The sequence below is a fragment of the Mus musculus genome, chromosome 3 (assembly GCF_000001635.26).
Source record: "Mus musculus strain C57BL/6J chromosome 3, GRCm38.p6 C57BL/6J".
NCBI classification, from domain to species: domain Eukaryota; kingdom Metazoa; phylum Chordata; class Mammalia; order Rodentia; family Muridae; genus Mus; species Mus musculus.
This window is the reverse complement of record NC_000069.6, coordinates 95,175,243-95,194,107: the sequence shown is the minus strand read 5'-3', so window position 1 is coordinate 95,194,107 and position 18,865 is coordinate 95,175,243. Positions and strand designations below refer to the sequence as shown.

At 45.3% G+C, this 18,865-nt stretch overlaps 1 protein-coding gene across 11 annotated transcripts in view; it reads left to right on the top strand.

Moving 5' to 3' along the window:
* Gabpb2 (GA repeat binding protein, beta 2) overlaps positions 1 to 12,342 on the top strand; it is a 36,345-nt gene extending 24,003 nt beyond the window's left edge. For 7 of the 11 annotated variants that reach the window (XM_006501252.4, XM_006501251.4, XM_011240060.3 and 4 more), the window contains 3 exons: positions 3,370 to 3,555; positions 4,824 to 4,954; positions 5,133 to 10,730. In XM_006501252.4, the coding sequence (XP_006501315.1) occupies positions 3,370 to 3,555; positions 4,824 to 4,954; positions 5,133 to 5,438 (623 nt within the window). In that variant the 3' untranslated portion in view covers positions 5,439 to 10,730. Of the gene's footprint in view, positions 1 to 3,369; positions 3,556 to 4,823; positions 4,955 to 5,132 lie in introns of all 11 variants that reach the window. The other 4 variants (NM_172512.2, NM_029885.1, XM_006501253.3 and 1 more) reach the window with 3 other exon arrangements.
* The last annotated feature ends 6,523 nt before the right edge of the window (positions 12,343 to 18,865 follow it).

The following is an 18,865-nucleotide window of genomic DNA, read 5'->3' as shown; positions in this document are numbered from 1 at the left end:
AACTACAACAGTAAGCTTTCAGGGGCCAGCGATATGGCTCAGCAGGTGAGTGCTCCCACCAGGCCCAGCAACCTAGGAACTCACATGGCAGATAGAGAACCAACTCCCACACATCATTATGGCCTCTGGGTGCACTACACAGTCATAAAGTAAAAAAAGAAATGAAAATTAAGTATCAAGTTACATAGCAGTGAAGAAGTTACAGTTTGTGAAGAAAAAAATCTTAGGAATTCATATAGCTAGGGGCAGATAATTGGAGGAGGTACTCTCCTACAAACCCTGGAAGGGTCTGGTTGCCTGCTCTTTCATTAATGATAGCCAACTGTTGTGATATATTGGCTTTTTTTTTTTTTTTTTTTTTTTTTTTTTACTATATAACTGTGTTTTTATACAACTGCCTCCCTTCCAACCCTTATCACATCCTAATCCCTTCCAATTCCCAACACTAGGTAGGAGAGAAAGAAGTTAGAGGGAAAAGGGGACATAGATCTCTTTTGACTACTTCCTGAGGTTAGGAATCATTGGGATCCTTGGGGGCAAGTCCAGTCTTCATCGTAAGGGTATCTCCAGCTCTTTGTCATCAAACCACAGCCATGGGGACTGGAAGCAGCCACTGCCATAGACCTTCTCCGAGTTCTCTCATTATCCAGTCCCCAGAGTTAAACTATCTGCAGCTGGCAAAAATTACACCACGGCTAGTGCACGAGACAAATCATAATCATCTGTGAAGCAACCTCTTACCCAACTCCTGGGGTTAAAACAAACACACATCCACAGGACGTAAAACTGGGGTTAAAACAAACGCCTCCACAGAACATAACTGGGTTTTTAAAGAAACCAAAATTTGCCTTATACTGATGTCGTTCTTGCATTGACATTTGGGAGATGAGAATCCTCCCTCACCACCAGTCATTTTTCTTAAGTTTCATACACATGAGTGTTTGTCTGTCTGTCTGTGTGCCTACGACCTATGTGTGGCCAAGGAGGCCAGAAGAGGTGCAGATCCTTTGCAACTGGAGTGAACAGCGGTTATGAGCAGCCACCATGTGGGTAGTGAGAACTGAACCCAACCAGTCCTTTCTAAGAGCAGCCAGGGCTCTTAGTCACTGAGCAGTCTCTCCAGCCCCGCTAGCCATTTTTCTTACCAGTACTAATTCTAAAGGTTGTAGTGACAGTTTTAAGAATTCTGGAATTTTGGTTTCTTTAAAAACATGGGGGTTGGGGGGGGAATACTACAAGATTGTGCTTTCACTTAATCCTAGGTGTGGAGTGGGGCTGCTTAGGGCTGCGCAAAGCAGCTGACCATGGTTGATGCCTCATGCTCTTCTCAGGGGTATAAATGCTAGGGCTCTGCGAGGTGGGTTGCTGGGTGTTGGTTGTTAGGGAGGTTGTTTGCAGGTTGGTAGTAGCTGTAGTCAAAGAAGAAACAAAGGGAAAGAAGTTCAGCACTCAGGAGGCAGAGGCAGGCGGATCTCTGAGTTCGAGGCCAGCCTGGTCTACAGAGTGAGTTCCAGGACAGCCAGGGCTACACAGAGAAACCCTGTCTCAGAAAAAAAAAAAAAAAAAAGAGGGGGGGGGAGGGAGGGAGGGAGGGAGGGAGAGAGAGAGAGAGAGAGAGAGAGAGAGAGAGAGAGAGAGAAAGAAATACTGTGGTAAGCTTAGCCTTACTATTTTGGTTTGCCCCCTGGTTTGGGGTAAATCATTTCTGTTCTCCAGGTTGTTAGTGTCCTCATCTGGTGTGGAGGTGGTTCTAGATTTCCACCATAACATTCAACAATGGGATCGTTTGATTGTTTTGCTGTTTCTGAATTAGGGTCTCATAACTCTCAACTCCTGATTCCCTTGCCTTTACCTCTCACGTACAGCTCTAGGTGCACACCACCACACACGTGAGGTGCAAGTCGCTTGTTTTCATTGAGTGTCCTTGCTGTGTCTCCTATGGATGGACCAGTACCACTTACTCAAAGTTCTCTGTGACTTTCCCACTGTGACTCCTGTTATAGAAGCGGTCAGGAGAGGCAGACATTGCTTGCCCTAGCAGTGCATGGCCTATGTATGGGTTGTTGACCAACCAATGTCCACTGTGCACTCACATCTATAAAACTCTCAGGAATGTACCTGGGACTCAGTGAACACTCTGGTCTATGATTGTGTCTCAGGGGGGCAAAGCCACCTTCCATGTAGCCTCTCTGTTAAACTTTAACCCTTTGATTATTTGCTATAATGTTTTATTAGTTCACTATTAAATGTCCCACATTCTTAAATTATCTACACTTAGGTTTTTTTCAAGTTTTATAGATTTATTTAGACTTTGAAGGTATTACCTAAAAAAGGATTCTAAGTTCTTGGGGAAGTACAGCCTATCATGCTATAGGACAATCCCATGCTCATTACCCTGTTAAAGCTGATGATGCTGGCCCCAAACAAGAAATCTGACACAGACACAATCTAGGACGTAGCTCACATGAGTGTGTACCTAGCTTCCACAAGGTCTTGAGCTTCTTCACCAGGACCATGTAAATCAGGTCTGGTGGCTCACATCTGTAATTCCAGCACTTGGGAGATGGAGGCAGGAGGATAGTCCTTAACTCTGTAGTGACTTTGAGGCCAACCTGGACTACATGGGACCCTGTCTCCACTGCTCCTAAAAAGTATATGTATAGCTTAATTTTCTTTGAGACAAGGTCTTGTGTAGCCTAGGCTGACCTCAAACCTGATATGTAACTTGGAATTTGAGATCCCCTGCCTTTGTCTTCTAAATAAGAGGATTATAGTTATACCTGGCAAGTTCAAGTGTATTTGAACTAACATTTAAAAATCTATTTATGCATAGAATCTCTCTCTCTTTTTTTTATTTGAGAGTTTGTTTCTTGGACCAGAATCTCACTACATAGCCCAGGCTAGCCTAGAACTCATGGTGATTCTCCTACCTCAGCCTCTGGGAGTTAGGATTACAGGGTATGCTGCCACATTGGGAGCCCTAGAACCTATCTTTATTGAGCACTAGTAACATCTTAGGACATGTTTAAAAAAATACTGTTCTATGACTTCCCTATGCTCTTTCCCCTGACTTAGTTCTATAATCCTAGCACTTGGGGGGGTGGGGTTGCTAAGGTGGCCTGGGCACAGTTAGGCTCTACCTTAAAAACTCAACCAATTTTTTGTTTTTGTTTTTGTTTTTGTTTTTCGAGACAGGGTTTCTCTGTGTAGCTCTGGCTGTCCTGGAACTCACTTTGTAGACCAGGCTGACCTTGAACTCAGAAATCCGCCTGCCTCTTCCTCCCAAATGCTGGGATTAAAGGTGGGCGCCACCATGCCCAGCTTTTTTTTTTTTTTTTTTTAATAAGCTTGACGTTTTTGAATTCTTAGCTCATTTAGAAGAAATGGAAGAAGGAAATTCTCTTGACTCCTCGACCCAGCAAGTGGTGGGGAGTGGAGGCCAGAGGGTCATCACCATCGTGACTGATGGAGTCCCTCTGGGTAACATCCAAACATCACTCCCTGCTGGAGGCATTGGCCAGCCATTTATTGTAACTATGCAAGATGGACAGCAAGGTGAGTTATACCCGGTAGACAATTGCTTAGAGAGATTTTAGATCTACCATAGTTCCCTGAAATGAGGCATTAAGACCGATTGCAGGAGTGGGGGAAAGCCCGGAGAGGAGAGAACAGAGGAGCTCTGAGAAGGGGCAGTCAGCAGGCTCCCAGACTACGTTAGCTTCCCTAGGAGCCACGTGTGTGCATGCCTGTGGGATCAGCACAGAGAAGGGTGGACCACCTGGGGCTACACAGACAGACATCTCAAAAACCAGATCAGAAGACACAGTAGACACTGGGCAGTCAGGTACTCAGAACCAGGGAGGCAGAGGGAGAAGTATGGCTGCAAGCTCTAAGCTAGCCTGATCTACATAGTGAGTTCAGGGCCAACCAGGGCTGCAGAGTAAAAGAGCGTCTCACAAAACAGACTGCAGATGCACTCAGTTTGTAGAGTGCTGTGTACCCTGTAAGAGAGCACCCCCACAAGTCAGGAGAGGAGCTTCAGAAGGAACTAAGTCCTCCCACACCTTGATCTCCAACTCCCAGCCGAGAAAATGGATTCTGTAAGGAAAATGGGCTTCTGTGACCTACCGTAGGCACTGTCATGTTCTGTAATGACAGTTCCAGCTGGTGACTAAAGGATGGTACCTACTGGCTGTGCTATGTATTTGTACAGGGAAGATGATGTAGGTCTAGAGGTCACTCCTGTGCTCCGTGTAATCTAACTTAAGCCCCAGCACCTGTTCCCTTTGGGATCTTTGAATCCTTTTGAAGCCAGATATCTGCAATTCAGAGTTTTCTATGCTACTACTGTCAGACTCTATGTAAGCAGGTACGGTGGCTTATGCTATGCCTTCAGATTCCCTCCTGCCTAGGCCACCTTTCTGATTTCTCTGTGGCCCTGCATCTCACCTGTTGACTTCAAGCTCGTGCACCTTTGTTTTGGGTCTTTATTGGTAGCCCTGCTGTAGACTAGACTGAGCTTGAGTTGAGAGACGTGCCTGCATCTGCCCCTGAGCACTGGGACACTCCATACGTTAAAGAGATATCACAGACAGTGTACTAGGAAATGCGGTGTGATTGGAGACTGCAAACACTAAAGAGAGATCATAGAAAACATGTCAGGGGAAATGGGGTGTGGCTTGGTGGTAGAACACTTGCCTGCCCATAAAAGAATCCATACCCAATGTATAATATTAAATTCACTTTTCTCTACTTAAAATCAAACAAGCCTCCTTTGTATATTGTGTGCTCATTTTCTCCCATTGATGTGCTTTGGCTTGTAGTTCTAACTGTGCCTGCTGGTCAGGTTGCAGAGGAGACAATAATTGAAGATGAAGAAGAGGAAGAAGAGAAATTGCCATTGGTGAAGAGACCAAGGATGGCAGAGATGACAAACAGGGTTGAGGAAATGAAGGTAATGAATGCTTACCAGTGAGCAGAGGAGGAGGAAGGCATGGACACCATGGTGAGCAGAGGAGGAGGAGGGCATGGACACCATGGTGGTTAGGGCTGACGCCCTCTTCATTTTTCCGTCTTCATCTGGGAAGTTCATACTCGGGATTCTTACTGTGTTGCCGCTGATTGCTTTACAGGAAGGCAGTGAAAGAGAGCTACTGCAGCAACAGCTCCAGGAGGCCAACCGAAGAGCCCAGGAGTACAGACACCAGCTCCTCAAGAAAGAGCAGGAGGCCGAGCAGTATCGGCTCAGGCTGGAGGCTATGGCTCAGCAGCAGACCAACGGAGTTGAAGTTGATGTCACCGTAGTTGAGGAAGTAGCTGAAGTGGATGCTGTAGTGGTGACAGAAGGGGACGAGGTAGAAAGAGCAACACAAGTCATGAAGTCAGGAAGGACCACGGAGCCTCACACTAACGTTTCCATAGAAACTATTTCATCCTAACACCAACGGCTACAACTTGTGCTCACTCATCATATTCTTTGTAAGAAGAAAGTATAGACTGCAGGTACTGCATACAAATTAGAATGTCCTTAAGAGGGTAACAATAGCCGGGCTCAAGGCCTGAGCCTAGGAAGGCTGTGTGTGCAGCTGGAAAACTCAGAGCCACTTTAGGGGCATCTGAGGGACCAAAGGACCAGGACCAAATCTCTCAGCTCATATCGTTGCTTTAAACAGAGTACTGGGCATTGTAGGTTGAATTTCTTTTTTAATAGTTAGCTTTATATCGAAAGATTTTAAGATAGTACTTGTAATACATATACACCAAGAGCCTTTAATAGTTACACCTGAAATTTTTCAAGTGGCCTGAAAATATGCCTTAGATTTATGAGATTGATGCAGTTGTAGGAAGCCTCCTCTTGAGGAAAAGTAAAGGATAGCATACAGTTGTAAAGAGCAGGCACACAAGTTCTCCCTAGTTAACCTACTGAAAAGAAGTCCCTAAGCCAGGCGTGGTAGTACACACCTGTGATGTCAGCACTCAGGAAGCTGCAACAGGAAGTTATTTGAGGTCAGCCTGAGCTAAAGAGAGTCCTTCAATAAAAGAGGGCCAGATGTGGTGACACATGCCTTGAGTTCCAGCACTCGGGAAGTAGACACAGGCAGATCTCTGTTGAGTTCAAGGCCATGTGGTCTACGTACCAAGTTCCAGGCCAGGCAAGGCTACACAGTGGGACCCTGTCTTCACATATAGCAGAGCACAGCTGGGGTGGAGAAGTGGTGCTTGCTCTTCCAGAGAACCTGGGTTCCATTCCTAGCACCCGAGTCAAGCTGCTCACAATTACATGTCCATCCAGCTCCCAGGGATCATGCCCTTTTCTGGCATGTGTGTATATCCACACACATACATTTATATATACATATCAATGAAAGAGTTTTAAATTAATAACAAAAAAATTAAACTAGTTGAATGCAGTGGTTCACACTTTGGGAACCTGAAACAGAAAGATTACGAGTTTAAAGCCAGCTTGAACTCCATTGTGAGTTACAGGTCAGCCTAGGCTACAGTGTGGGATCTTAGTGCAAGAGAAAAATCAAGTGTCATGGTGTGCACCTCTAATTGTAGCACTCAGGAGGTAGAGGCAGGAGGATCTCTAAGTTTGAGGCCAGCCTAGTCTACAAAGAGTTCTGGTATAGCCAGGGCTATACAGAGACACTGCCTCAAAAATAGAGAAAAATTAGCAAAGAAGGGCTGACTTAGGAATACCTGATAAATTGTGTCCATTGCTTAGATACAGTATAAAAAAAAAAATAGGCATAGTGGCACAGCCTATAATCCCAGCACTTGGGAGGTGAGACGGAAGACCACTGTAAGTTAAAGATCAGCTTTGGCTTCAGTGAGATCTTTCTCAAAATAACAGCAAAAACCCGGAAATGACCAGATGGAGCAGTGACGGGCTCTCATCCCTGCACTTGGGGAGCAGAGGCAAGCAGGTCCTTGGGATTCTAACTAGCCTGGCCCACAGGGTCAGTTCCAGCCTAGCAGGATTACTCAGACCCTAACAAGGACTCCCTGAGGACATAGTTCAGTGGTAGAACGTGGTGCTTAGCTTGCAAGGAAGCCCTGGGTTCGTCCTTTGACACTGTATGTACACAGCGAGAGGAGGGCAGAAGTGCAGGGAAGAAAACCGTTGACAGCAGACTTAAACTCAGGAGAGAAGCTGTGCTGCTGATGGGTAGAAGCTATGTGCAGAGCAGCACCCTCCAGGCTGTGCTTCCAGAGAGAGGCTTCTGGGCTCTGAGTCTCTGGTCTTGAGATGGAAACTATATATTGGCTGGACTTTATAAACCTGCAAGCAGGAGGATCACTTTCAAAAGTTTTTAAATTAATTTTTATTTGTCATTGTAACAACATCTTTCATCCAAACATCTATTTATATAAAGTCAAGCCTAAAACTCTTTAAATTATATAAAATTTGGCCAAATTTTCTGTGTCATGTGGGACACTGGTGCTTTCTGTAGCACTGAGCACTCTGTCAAACACAAAGCAGTGTGGCAGACTGACCAGGCTGGGGAGGTTTGCCCCTGTTGATTTAGTGTGAGTGCATTGCTGCTTCTGTTAGTGTGGCCATGGAGTCTGTGCCCTGTAGTGCTCAGGTGACAAAGGGAGCAGGTATCACTGCCACAGCAAGGAGCCACCCCAGGCCCATTGCTGACCTCCCCTCTCCCTTACTCCACATTCCCCTTGCTCAGACACTTGAAACATTTTCAGTGCTAGGCTTTTGAGGAAGGGTTGGGGCAGGTCTCTCTAGCATGAAGTGTGTGTTTGTGTTTGTATAGCTGGGCACGGTACTCATGCCTGTTAGCAGTCAAGAGCTATAGGAGGAGGGTTGACATGAGTGCAAGGCCAGCCTGAACTACATTGTGTGAACCTGTCTCAAAAACCACAAAAATTAGACACCTGAGCATTGTGCCTCGTGCCTGTAATCCCCACTCAGAGGATCACTGGGGGTCTCAGATGAGACTTCTAGGCAATACAGTGAGATGTACTCTAGGGCAACATGGACCACAGAGACTATATAGTCCAGGATGTCTTGTACTGTAGTCCCTTGTATGTCTTTTTATGAGGTCCTGGGTTCAATCCCCAGGACTGCAAAAAACAATATTTAAACGTCTTATAGACAGGATGTGATAGTACATGTCTACAGTCCCAGAACTGGGCGAGGGAGGCAAGAGGTCAGACGGCGAGAGTCATCCTTGGCAATTTCTCAAGTTTGAGGCCTGCTTACACCAAAGTGGGAGAGGAATAAGCACTCAGAGAGGGATTGGGGTAGGTGATGGGTAACGTAGAATTGCTTGCCTTATTGTACAGGTGCCAAGTACACTTTTGAATAACTGTTGAGAATAGGTTTCCTGATTAGTGATCATGAAGAAAACATGCATTTTTAACCTGGAAAGAGCTTGGCAGTTAACATGGTTCTGGTTACCTTGATTAGTGGGATAATTTGTTGCAGTGTTTCAGAGGTATAGAATCATTTTTGGCTCAAAATAGACTGAAAACATAATTCTCCAAATCACATTTAACAAAATTGAATATTAGAGGTTTATAGGCAAAAATAACCATTTTGAAGTTAACCTTGACTGCTAGCACTGTCTGCTCCAGGGATCTGAGCATCAGGGATGATCTAGTGTGTAGAGAGTGTTGTGGGAGCACAGGGAGGAGGCGTGTGAGGTTGAGGATCCGTCTGCTGTGGATTCTTCTGTTTGCAGCGCTCTTCTGAGACACCCAGGAAATGGGGTGCTAGCAGTAAGCTATTGTGAGTGGCATTTCAGAGCCTTGGTAACTAGAGGGAGCAGGTTTCTTTGTAGGTGGCTTTTGTTTACATCCTTAGAGCACATGTTGAGTTTAATTTCCTTCCTTCTTTTAAAGGAATAGATGCTAACTGCAGAGGATAACTGTACCTAACCACCTCGTTATCTCAAGTAGTATCTGTGGGGATGGGATCTGTCCATCTAGTCCTCCCTTCTGAGCAGGGCTTCTTTCCACCTTTAAGGAGGACCAAGTTTCATTGTTCCAAGTCACTTTTGAGCATGAGGTCTCTGAGTTAGAAAAGGAGAGACAGACAGTGTCTGACAGGAAAGAGGTTCTCTTTTATTTACTTTAATAGATGCCTATCATCTCAAAAAGGAAGTAGGCTTTCCTTTCGATTAGACTGCAGTGAGTGGGAGAGGGTGATTTCAGTTAGTTAGAGATTATTATTGAATAGTCAAGCACAGGGCAACGTGAGAAATCCCAGCACTTGGGATTCAGAGTTAGAGGCCATCCCGGGCTACACGAAGGCAGTATCTTAGAAACAAAAGATGCGGCTGGAGAAATGGCTCAATGGATAGGCAAAAAGAGGGTCCAGTGACCCTCCAAGTGGGGATTACAGCATGAGGCACAATGATCAGCTGTCTTGTTGCTATATACAAATTTGAAGGTCCAAATTCAGATCTTAGCACCCACTCTAACAAACCATGCATGGTCTCAGGTGCACCTGTATCCCTAGTCCTCTAGAAGGATGAGGCAGGAGGATCACTGGGGCTTGCTGGCTGCCAGCCTTGCCACAAAGGTGAATTTCAGGTTCAGGGAGAGACGCTGTCTCAAGTGAACAGGCAGAAAGTAATGGAGGACCCGATGTTCTCTTCTACCCTGAACCTAGACACACATGCATGTACACCACACTCACATATAGACAGCACACACAAACGCCCAAATAAGTAGAAATTAAATATTGAATACATTAATATCATTTTATGACTTCACATAACCTTCCAAGTCAGCTTTTTTTGTTTGTAGCTCTTCTAAAAACTGGGCTCTACTCTGTAGCTCAGACTTGCCTCAGACTCAGGGCAATCTTTCTGCCTTGGCCTCTTGAGTGCTAGGACTGTAGGAGTGAACCGCCTCATCTGGCTTGGGTTGGTGGAGAAGATGACTCTTAGATCTTCTGAGTTAAGACATGTTAGCGGATTAGTGGAGCTGGGTTAGTGGGAATCACGTAGCAGAGGAAGTGTTCAGAGCTGGGCCTCCAGCAGGGAGAAGGCCAGGCTTAGGCCTCTACAGTAAAGCTGCTTTCAGGAATACAGTGTTAAGTCAGGGCTGTAGATTAATACAGGGAATTATAGACCCTACATTTGCATTTTGGTTATAAGAGAAAGAACTGTAGCTGGGCAGTGTTAGCGCACGCCTTTAATCCCAGCACTTGGGAGGCAGAGGCAGGCAGATTTCTGAGTTCGAGGCCAGCCTGGTCTACAGAGTGAGTTCCAGGACAGCCAAGGCTACACAGAGAAACCCTGTCTCAAAAAAAAAAAAGAGAGAGAGAGAGAGATGTGTTACAATATCTGTTCTTCCTGGCTTTGGGAAATTGTGCCTTCCCTCCATGTTCCTGCCTCTGGGGGGGTCTCATTATTGCAAGGTCAGAGCAGAGACCACATGGCTGACATAGGAGAAAGCAGCTTTATGGGGTTTTGCTCTGAACTCTGTGCCTTAAAAGACACCTTTCTGTCAGATGTATATTTACTTTTCTGTTTTGTTTCCAAACAGTCTTACTATGTAGCTCTGGCTGCCTGGAACTTGCTGTGTAGACCAGGCTGGCTCAAATGTTTAGAGACCCCCCTGCTTCTGCCTCCACCTCCCAAGTGCTGGAATTAAAGGCACCTGGCAACAGACAGTTTTTATATCCCTTTGCTGCGTGCACATTAGTGTATTTGTATGTAAATAAATACATAATGGATCTTCCTCCGTTTTCTCTTTAAGATTCAGCTCTAAATTATCTGGGATAACCTGGAAGCTTTATTAAGTTACATAGGGTTTCTTTGAATTCCCTTAATCCAAGTGTGGGGGGCGGGGTATACATGCGTTGCTGTGGGTGGGGGAAGGCTGTAGAGGGAGCATTAAGGAAGTTGAGGCCCGAGGAGATGGTCCATGTTCGTGGGGAAGCAAGAAAATAAATGCAAAGGCTCCTTGTCAGTGCACAGTGATAGGGACCAAAGTGAGCCACCATCATGGCTGGCTGCCTTTATACCTGTTGAAGAAAACCCCTCAGAGCCAGGCGTGGGGCACACACCTTTAATATTGCACTCAGGAGGCAGAGACAGGTGGATCTCTGAGTTCCAGGCAGCCTAGGGCTGTACAGTGAGACCCTGGCTGGGTAGGAAATGAAAAACCCTTTAGCTTCCAGACAGGAAAGCCCAGATGAGGGGCTGTGGATGGACAGATGGCCTAGGCTCTGCATTCCCAGCTCAGAATCTCATGTTGAGAGAGAACTCATTCTAAGAATGCCAAGGTGGACATCCCCTAACATCAGCCACTTCCAATGCTGTAAGAACTGAGGCACGTGGTGAACTCTGGTCACTTTCTGTCCTGATGTTTCAGAGAGTAGCTTGCAGTTCTCTACTTGAGCAGATGAATTTACACCAAGGCTGCCAGCATGCACTTTAAGCTCTTACCTCTATTTTGTTTTTTGTTTTTCTTTGAATTGGGGTCTCACTCTAGCCCCGACTAGCCCAGGACTCACAGCAATCCTTATGCCTTCATCTCCCATGTACTAAGATTACAGACTGAGCCACCATGCCAGATCGGCTCTAGCTCCATTTACCGAAGTGCCTCTACCCTTTTTGGAGTTTGTGCTCCATTTCTTGTGACTATCCTTACCAGGAGACCAAAAGCAAGAAGGATGTGAATTAGAATTAAATAGCTTTGAGCCTCTGGTGCTGCCCTTTCAAAGGTTTTAACCTCTCTAGGGTTAGGGGAAGGAAGATAATTCCTAAACTCTACACAAGTAATTAGGCTTGTTAATAGCAGGAAATTGTGATCCTCTCTGTCTTCCCTGTTTCCAATCCCCTACTGTTTCTGCCATCCCATGGCTCTTGTCTTTGGAAGGCTTTGCCAGGCACTGGAACATAATTAGTTGGTCATCTCTAGTCTGTGGGACTCACCTTTCCTTTCTCTCTTTTCTCCTTCCCAACCACATATTTTGTTCTGATGTGATTTGTTTCTGAGAATTAAGTAGGTTATACTCTATATTTCCACTTAGTTTCTGACATCTTGCTATGTCAACTGTTACAGTAGCAACTCTGCTCCCTGGCCTTGCTCAATGTGTCCTTCTGCCAAGGCCATGTAGGGGTGGGTAGCCCAGGATTCTTTTCACAGTGTCCTCTTGTTTTTCAAGTTGTCTGGCAGCTTTATGTACAATAAACGTTCAGGAAAACAAAAGTTTCTTTTTTAGGATAAAATAGTTCAATTCTGATGAGCAAGCTTATATGTACATGTGTGTGGATATGCATTTGTGTATATATACCTATACAGATCTATATTATATATACAATTTTGTACTATCATTTAAAATAAAGACATTTCTTAATAAAATGTCAGTATTGTTGAATTCTTTACAGCATGGTTAAAAAAATGTTTTTACTGTGTGCTACAGTTTCTACTGAGCCAGTCCAACTGGGTGTGTGGTGTGTGCCTGCAAGTCCCAGTGCCCTAACTCTTGCCTTGGTTTTTTTTTTTTTTTTTTTCTTTTGAGACAGGGTTTCTCTGTGTAGCTCTAGTTGTTCTGGAACTCACTCTACAGACCACACTGGCCTTGAACTCAGAGATTCACCTACCTCTGCAGGGACTCAATGCACACACTACCATCCCCCCTCACTCAGTTTTGTTCACATGTGAGGAACACCACACTGAAGGAGCTAAGTATTAACAGGACTGAACAGAATTGCCACCATCTTGGGGCAATCAGCTATGCCCCTTTGCTGCCCAAGATCATTCCAACTGGGCATATTGACAGCTTGACTGTCCTGCACACACACATACACACACACACACACACACACACACACACACACACACACACACACACAGAGGGGTGGGGCGGGGAGAGAGAGAGAGGGTCTCACCTGATGTCTCTGGCTCCTTACCACCTATTGTAGCTAAGTAAGCAGCCTGAACATGGGGCTGTGAGATAAAGGCTTTCCAGGTGCCACCCCTTTTAAGTGCCCCTCATTTAGGATCTGTAAGGACAGCAGTAAACTCCTTGGTTCCTGCCTCAGTTTGCCGTTGGGACCTGAGAAGGAATTTTAACACTACCCCCAGAGAAACAGCTCAGAGTTATAATCTCAGTGGAGCCAGGACAATCCCAGCAAACCTGAGGGCCTCCTAATCTGGCATACAAAGTGGCAAACAGGAAACCCACACTTGAGCTGTGGCACACATGCACCCATACTCACATTCAAACACAAGCACAATAATACAAAATAAATACTTTTAATGAAAAGACTCAGGCTGGAGAGGTCACTCAGTGGGTAAGAGCACATGCCGCTCTACAGAGGCCCAGATTTGGCTCCAAACACCATGTTAGACAGCTCACAACTGCTTGTAACCCCAGCAGCAGGGGAGTCCTCTAGCCTGTAGGCACCTGCTCTCACATGCACATACACAGCAAATTAGTGAATCTCTTCAAAGATGTTTAACTCCTGATGGGCCTGGCCATGTAGCTCAGCTGGTAAGAGTATTTGTCTACTGTGCACAAGGCCCTGTGCTTGAGCCTCATGGTGTCATAAAATGAGCATGATGGTGCATGCCTATAAGCCCAGCATTTGAAGTGGAAGCAGGATAAACTCAGGTCTTCCTTGGTCATATGGGCTATATATGACTTGGTCTCAAAAACGGAGGAGGGGAGCTAAGGATATACACTTGCGTAGCATATGTGAGACCCTGGGCTCAATCTCAGTAGGGGGAAGGGAGGAAGATGACACTAAAGCCAAAACCATAAACTAAGTACCTGCATTCAACAGCTAGCTTCTTAGCTGGCATGGTAGCTCAACCTAGCAGTCAGAGGCAGAGGCAAGAGGGGGCTGAGGCCAACTCCTACATCAGCAGGCAAGTCAGTAATTAAAAAACCAAACACTCCCACGAACTAGGCTTAGTGTCAGTAAATTTCTCTTTGGCAAATGTGTATGGCCTGTAAATACCACATGATAACCTTGAGGTTACTGAAGCATCATAGATAGGATCACCACTTGGCTGAAGGGAAAAGTGGGAGCTTGAGGGGCCTTGAGAAACACAAGAACAGAGTCTGTTGAATGAAAAGCCTAGTGAGAGAAATCACAAGGAGGATGGGGAGGTTGGGTGGACTAGAGATAGGAGTTCCTTGCACTTGACCTTAGCCAAAAGGCAAGGAACACTGGACAGCTAAAATGAAAGCCACCGGATGATTGCTGTGCCTACAAACGTTTTGTGCAAGACGTCTAACAGATTCCAGAATACATTAAGATCGTGGGTAGCTCCTGAGCAAAAGCATGGGGGCTACTCAGTGCCTATAACCAGACCTAAAGTAGAAGAGCATTGTGAGAAGCCCCGTGTGGTAGCTTTAAGCCCAGCACTCAGGAGCCAGGGTATGTGGATTGCTGTGAGTTTGAGGGCAATCTGATTTACATAGCAAGTTCCAGTCTAGCCACAGCTACTCAGAACACTGCCTGCTCTTCCAGAGGACCCACATTTGATTTCTAGCACCCACCTTGGTCAGTTTACAACCACCTACAACTCCAGTTCCAGGAGAGATAGATACAAACAAAAGAAGTCTAAATGAGTTTTTAAAACGTTTTATCTTGATTTTTTTTTATGTGAATGGGGTGAGTTTTGCCTTGCATGCGTGTCTGTGTTCCACATGAATGTGCATGCAGTACCCATGGAGACAAGAAGAAGGTGTCAGATCCCCTGGGACTGGAGTTACAGACCCATCCGGGTCCTCTGGAAGAACAGGCAGAGCTCTTAACTGCTGTGCAGTTTCGCCAGCCTCTTTAAGAAATGAAAATTTTAGGGAGAGTTATAGAGAAGCAAGGGGATGTTGGAGAGAAGGCCACCAGTACTGTGACGGTTGGTACTGACAGTTAACTTGACAGGACTTAGAATCACACAAGACACACGCTTATGAGGCATGCCTGTGAGGGAGCTTCTGGATTGGGTTATCTGAGGTAGAAAGACCCACGCTAAATGTGGGTGGCATCATTCCATGGGCTAAGGTCCCAGACTGAATAAAAAGACTTGGTGGCAAGCGCCTTTATTGGCTGAGCCAACTAGTTGGACTGCTTTAGACATCCAAATTCATCTCAGATTGCATTTAAGAAACTAGAGGTGGGGCTTGAGAGGTGGTTCAGCAGTTAAGAGCATATTTATTGCTCTTGCAGAGACCCTGGGTTTGATTCCCAGCACTCACATGATTGACCATAACTATGTTAACTCCAGTTGCAGAAGGTCCAGGATGTGACATCTTCTTCTGCCCTCTGCAGGCACCCGGTATACACATAGTACACAGATGCATGCAAGCAAAACACTCATATATCTAAAATAAAAATAAATCTTTAAAAAATGGTTTAAAATCAGAAACAGGCCAGGGAGATTGTTCAGTGGTTAAGAGCACCGACTGTTCTTCCAGAGGACCCAGGTTCAATTCCCACCACCCACATGGCAGCTCATAACCACATGTAACTAGTTCCAGGGGATCTGATGCCCTTTTCTGGTCTCTGTAGGCACCAGGCACACATGTGGTACACAGATATACAAGCACACAGAACACAACTATACATAAAAGCAAGTAACATTTTTAAAAACTCAAAAACAACCATAACAGACTGAAATACGTGGATCAGTGTATAAGTATATGATTTCCCAGGTTCCTACCTCCAGCTTCCATACCAATTACTCTCAATCTCTGTCTCTCTCTGTCTCTCTCTGTGTCTCTCTCTGTCTCTCTCTGTCTCTCTCTCTCTGTCTCTCTCTCTGTCTCTCTCGTCTCACTATACTCCAGTCTGTCCTCTAAATCATGGCAATCCTACTACCTCAGCCTCCTGAGTAGCTGGATCACACATCTATGCCACTAAATCTGGTTTTGTGTATATAACCTGCTTCTTTGTTTCTCTCTCTTTCTCTCTTTCTTTCCTTCTCTCTCTCTTTCTTTCTTCCTTTCTTCCTTTCTTCCTTCCTTTCTTTCTTTCTTTCTTCCTTCCTTCCTTCCTTTCTCCCTCCCTCCCTTCCTTTCTTCCTTTTCTTCTTTCTTTTCTTTTCTTTTCTTTTCTTTTCCTTTCCTTTCCTTTCCTTTCCTTTCCTTTCCTTTCCTTTCTTTTCTTTTCTTTTCTTTTCTTTTCTTTTCTTTTCTTTTCTATCTTTTCTTTACTGAGACAGGGTCTCATGTTTCCCAGGCTAGCCTCAAATTCAATGCCCAGCATTATCTTGAACTTCTGACCCAGTGCTAGGGACCAAACGCAGAGCCTCAGGCATGTTAGCAAGCAGTCTGTCTGAGCTCCACCCTGCCTGCATAACCTTAAATGTAAGGAGTCAACAGCTCTAAAGGGTCATCTGCTGGGTCGAATGGCAGTGACTCATACCTGTGTGCTCCAAAGCTTGGGGTGGCAGCCGTAAGACGCAACAAACTTGAGTAATAAATCGTTCAGGCCCTTGTGACTTTGCCCCTAAAGAACCAAGATGCCGAGCAGCTTTTGGAGCTCTCTTGATTGTGGAACCCTTTGAGTCTCAGGTCCCCAAAGCCTTAGACACCTGATGGCTTCAGCCTGCTGAGGCCCTGCTTTCCCCATAATCTCCTAGGATGCCTGAGAAATTAGCTCGGAGGTCCCTGAGGAGGAGGCTCCCGCCACATCCTGCTTTTCCTACTAACAAAGCAAGTGGGCTGATAGTGTGGTCTATTAGAAGTGGAGACACACACCTGTAATCCCAGCTCTTAGGAGACACAGGCAGGAGAGTGAGAAGTTCACTGCCAGCCTGGGATACATGAGAACCTGAAAAAAGCAGAAACAAAACTCTGCCGAGCAGATTTTTTTTAATTGAACTTAAAAAGGATGTTTGTTTGTCTTTCCACTTTTAGCAATAATGTCTGCAACTATCCCTTAATTTACTATCCACTATTATAATCTGCCAGTAGAAAGTTATCATGAGTAATAGGGGATTGCCTCTTTGGTGGTGGCCTATATTATTTTGAGCAAATAACCACGTCCTACAGAACACTTAATTGTGGGGCTTTTGGGAGATGGTGAAAGGAAGCTATGCTGTCCAGGCTTGCCCTGGATTCAGTGTTCCTGACACAGACTCCAAGGGAGTGAGATAACAATGGCCCACCACACACCTACCTAACCTGCTAGATTTAAGCCTATGTATTTCATGCCTTACAAGTCTCTGTTAGCCTATGTTCTTTCCATTTCTTAGAAAAGAAATTGAGTTCCAGGCATAGTGGCGCACACTTTTGATCCCAGCTCTTGGGAAGTAGAGGCAGGCAGATCTGAGTTGGAGGCCAGGCTGGTCTACAGAGTGAGTTCCAGGACAGCCAAAGCTACAGAGAGAAAGGTTATGTGTATGGGGTGGGGTGGGGGAGGGCAGCCGCTTGGAGAGCTTTAGTTAAAGAACAAAAGGTTTCAAGGAAGGGCCCAAGGACTTGCTCTTACTGCAACACAGTTGCTTTCACTTGTTCTGGGTTCCCAGCTGGAGAAGTGAACATTCTCTTAAAAGCACAGATAAAGGAATAAGCAGGACATTGAACTTTAACTGCTGCTGCCCACGAAGAATCCCAAGACTAAAGCTGAGCTGCAGCTCCATGATGGAATCTGCCTGCATCTGTGAGGCCTGGGTTTGTGGGGGAAAACTGTATGTGTACTGAACAGAGATACTGCTCATCATTATTTCCTAAATTGATGGTAGAACGTATATTCACACTGGGAAGCTCCTATCTGTCATCCCAGAACTTGTGAGTCTATGGCTGCTGGAGGATCTGTTCAAGAATAGATCTAGGGCTGGTGAGATGGCTCAGTTGGTAAGAGTACCCGACTGCTCTTCCGAAGGTCCGGAGTTCAAATCCCAGCAACCACATGGTGGTTCACAACCATCTGTAATGAGATCTGACTCCCTCTTCTGGAATGTCTGAAGACAGCTACAGTGTACTTACATATAATAAATAAATAAATCTTTAAAAAAAAAAAAGAATAGATCTACTGCATATTGGAGGACAACATTGTTTCAAAAAAACAAAAACAAAATGATGCCATTTATGTTGCATTAGGCATTGTTTTTTGTTTTTGGCTTTTTGTTGTTTTTTTTGTTTGGTTTGGTTTGGGTTGGATTTTTTCCAGACAGGGTTTCTCTGTAAAGCCCTGGCTGTCCTGGAACTCACTCTGTAGACCAGGCTGGCCTCCAACTCAGAAATCTGCCTGCCTCTGCCTCCCAAGTGCTGGGGTTAAACACGTGCATCACCACTGCCTGGCGTATTAGGCATTGTTAAGTAGCCTAGGAATGATTTAAGGTATACCACAGACTGGGCATGGGTCATATGCAAATACTATGTTCTTTAAAACGAGAGACTTGAATTTCCAGAGTTATTTTAGATGTGGTCACTGTCCTAGCATCAATCCCATATAGACATTGGGGGATAACTGCACGTCTATTTTAGTTTTTGCAACTGGATATCTCTGCTGCCCTGGCTGGCCGGCACTCACTTATGTACACCAGAGCTGTGCCTCTCAAGTGCCATAGTCAGCTTAGTTCTTTACAAATCTGCTTTTATTTTGGGGTTGATTTTGGGTCTCAGAGTTTAGGCCAGTCTCAAATCTGCTATTTGAGTGACCATTTCTCCCTTTCTGCCTTTTCCTTCCTTCTTTCCTGATACCACCTTACATCATAGCCCAAGCTACCCTCCGACTCACGGACCTCCTGCCTCTTTCCAGAGTGCTGGAATTATAGGTGTGTGCCACCTCTCCATGTCTTGCGGTGCTTGGATTAAAACCAAGAGTTGTCAGTACATGCTCGCCATGCTTTCTACCAATAGAGCTGTATCCCAGGCCCTCTCTCATCTCTTCAGGATTTGTGAGAGAGATTGGGGGAGGGGAGCTGC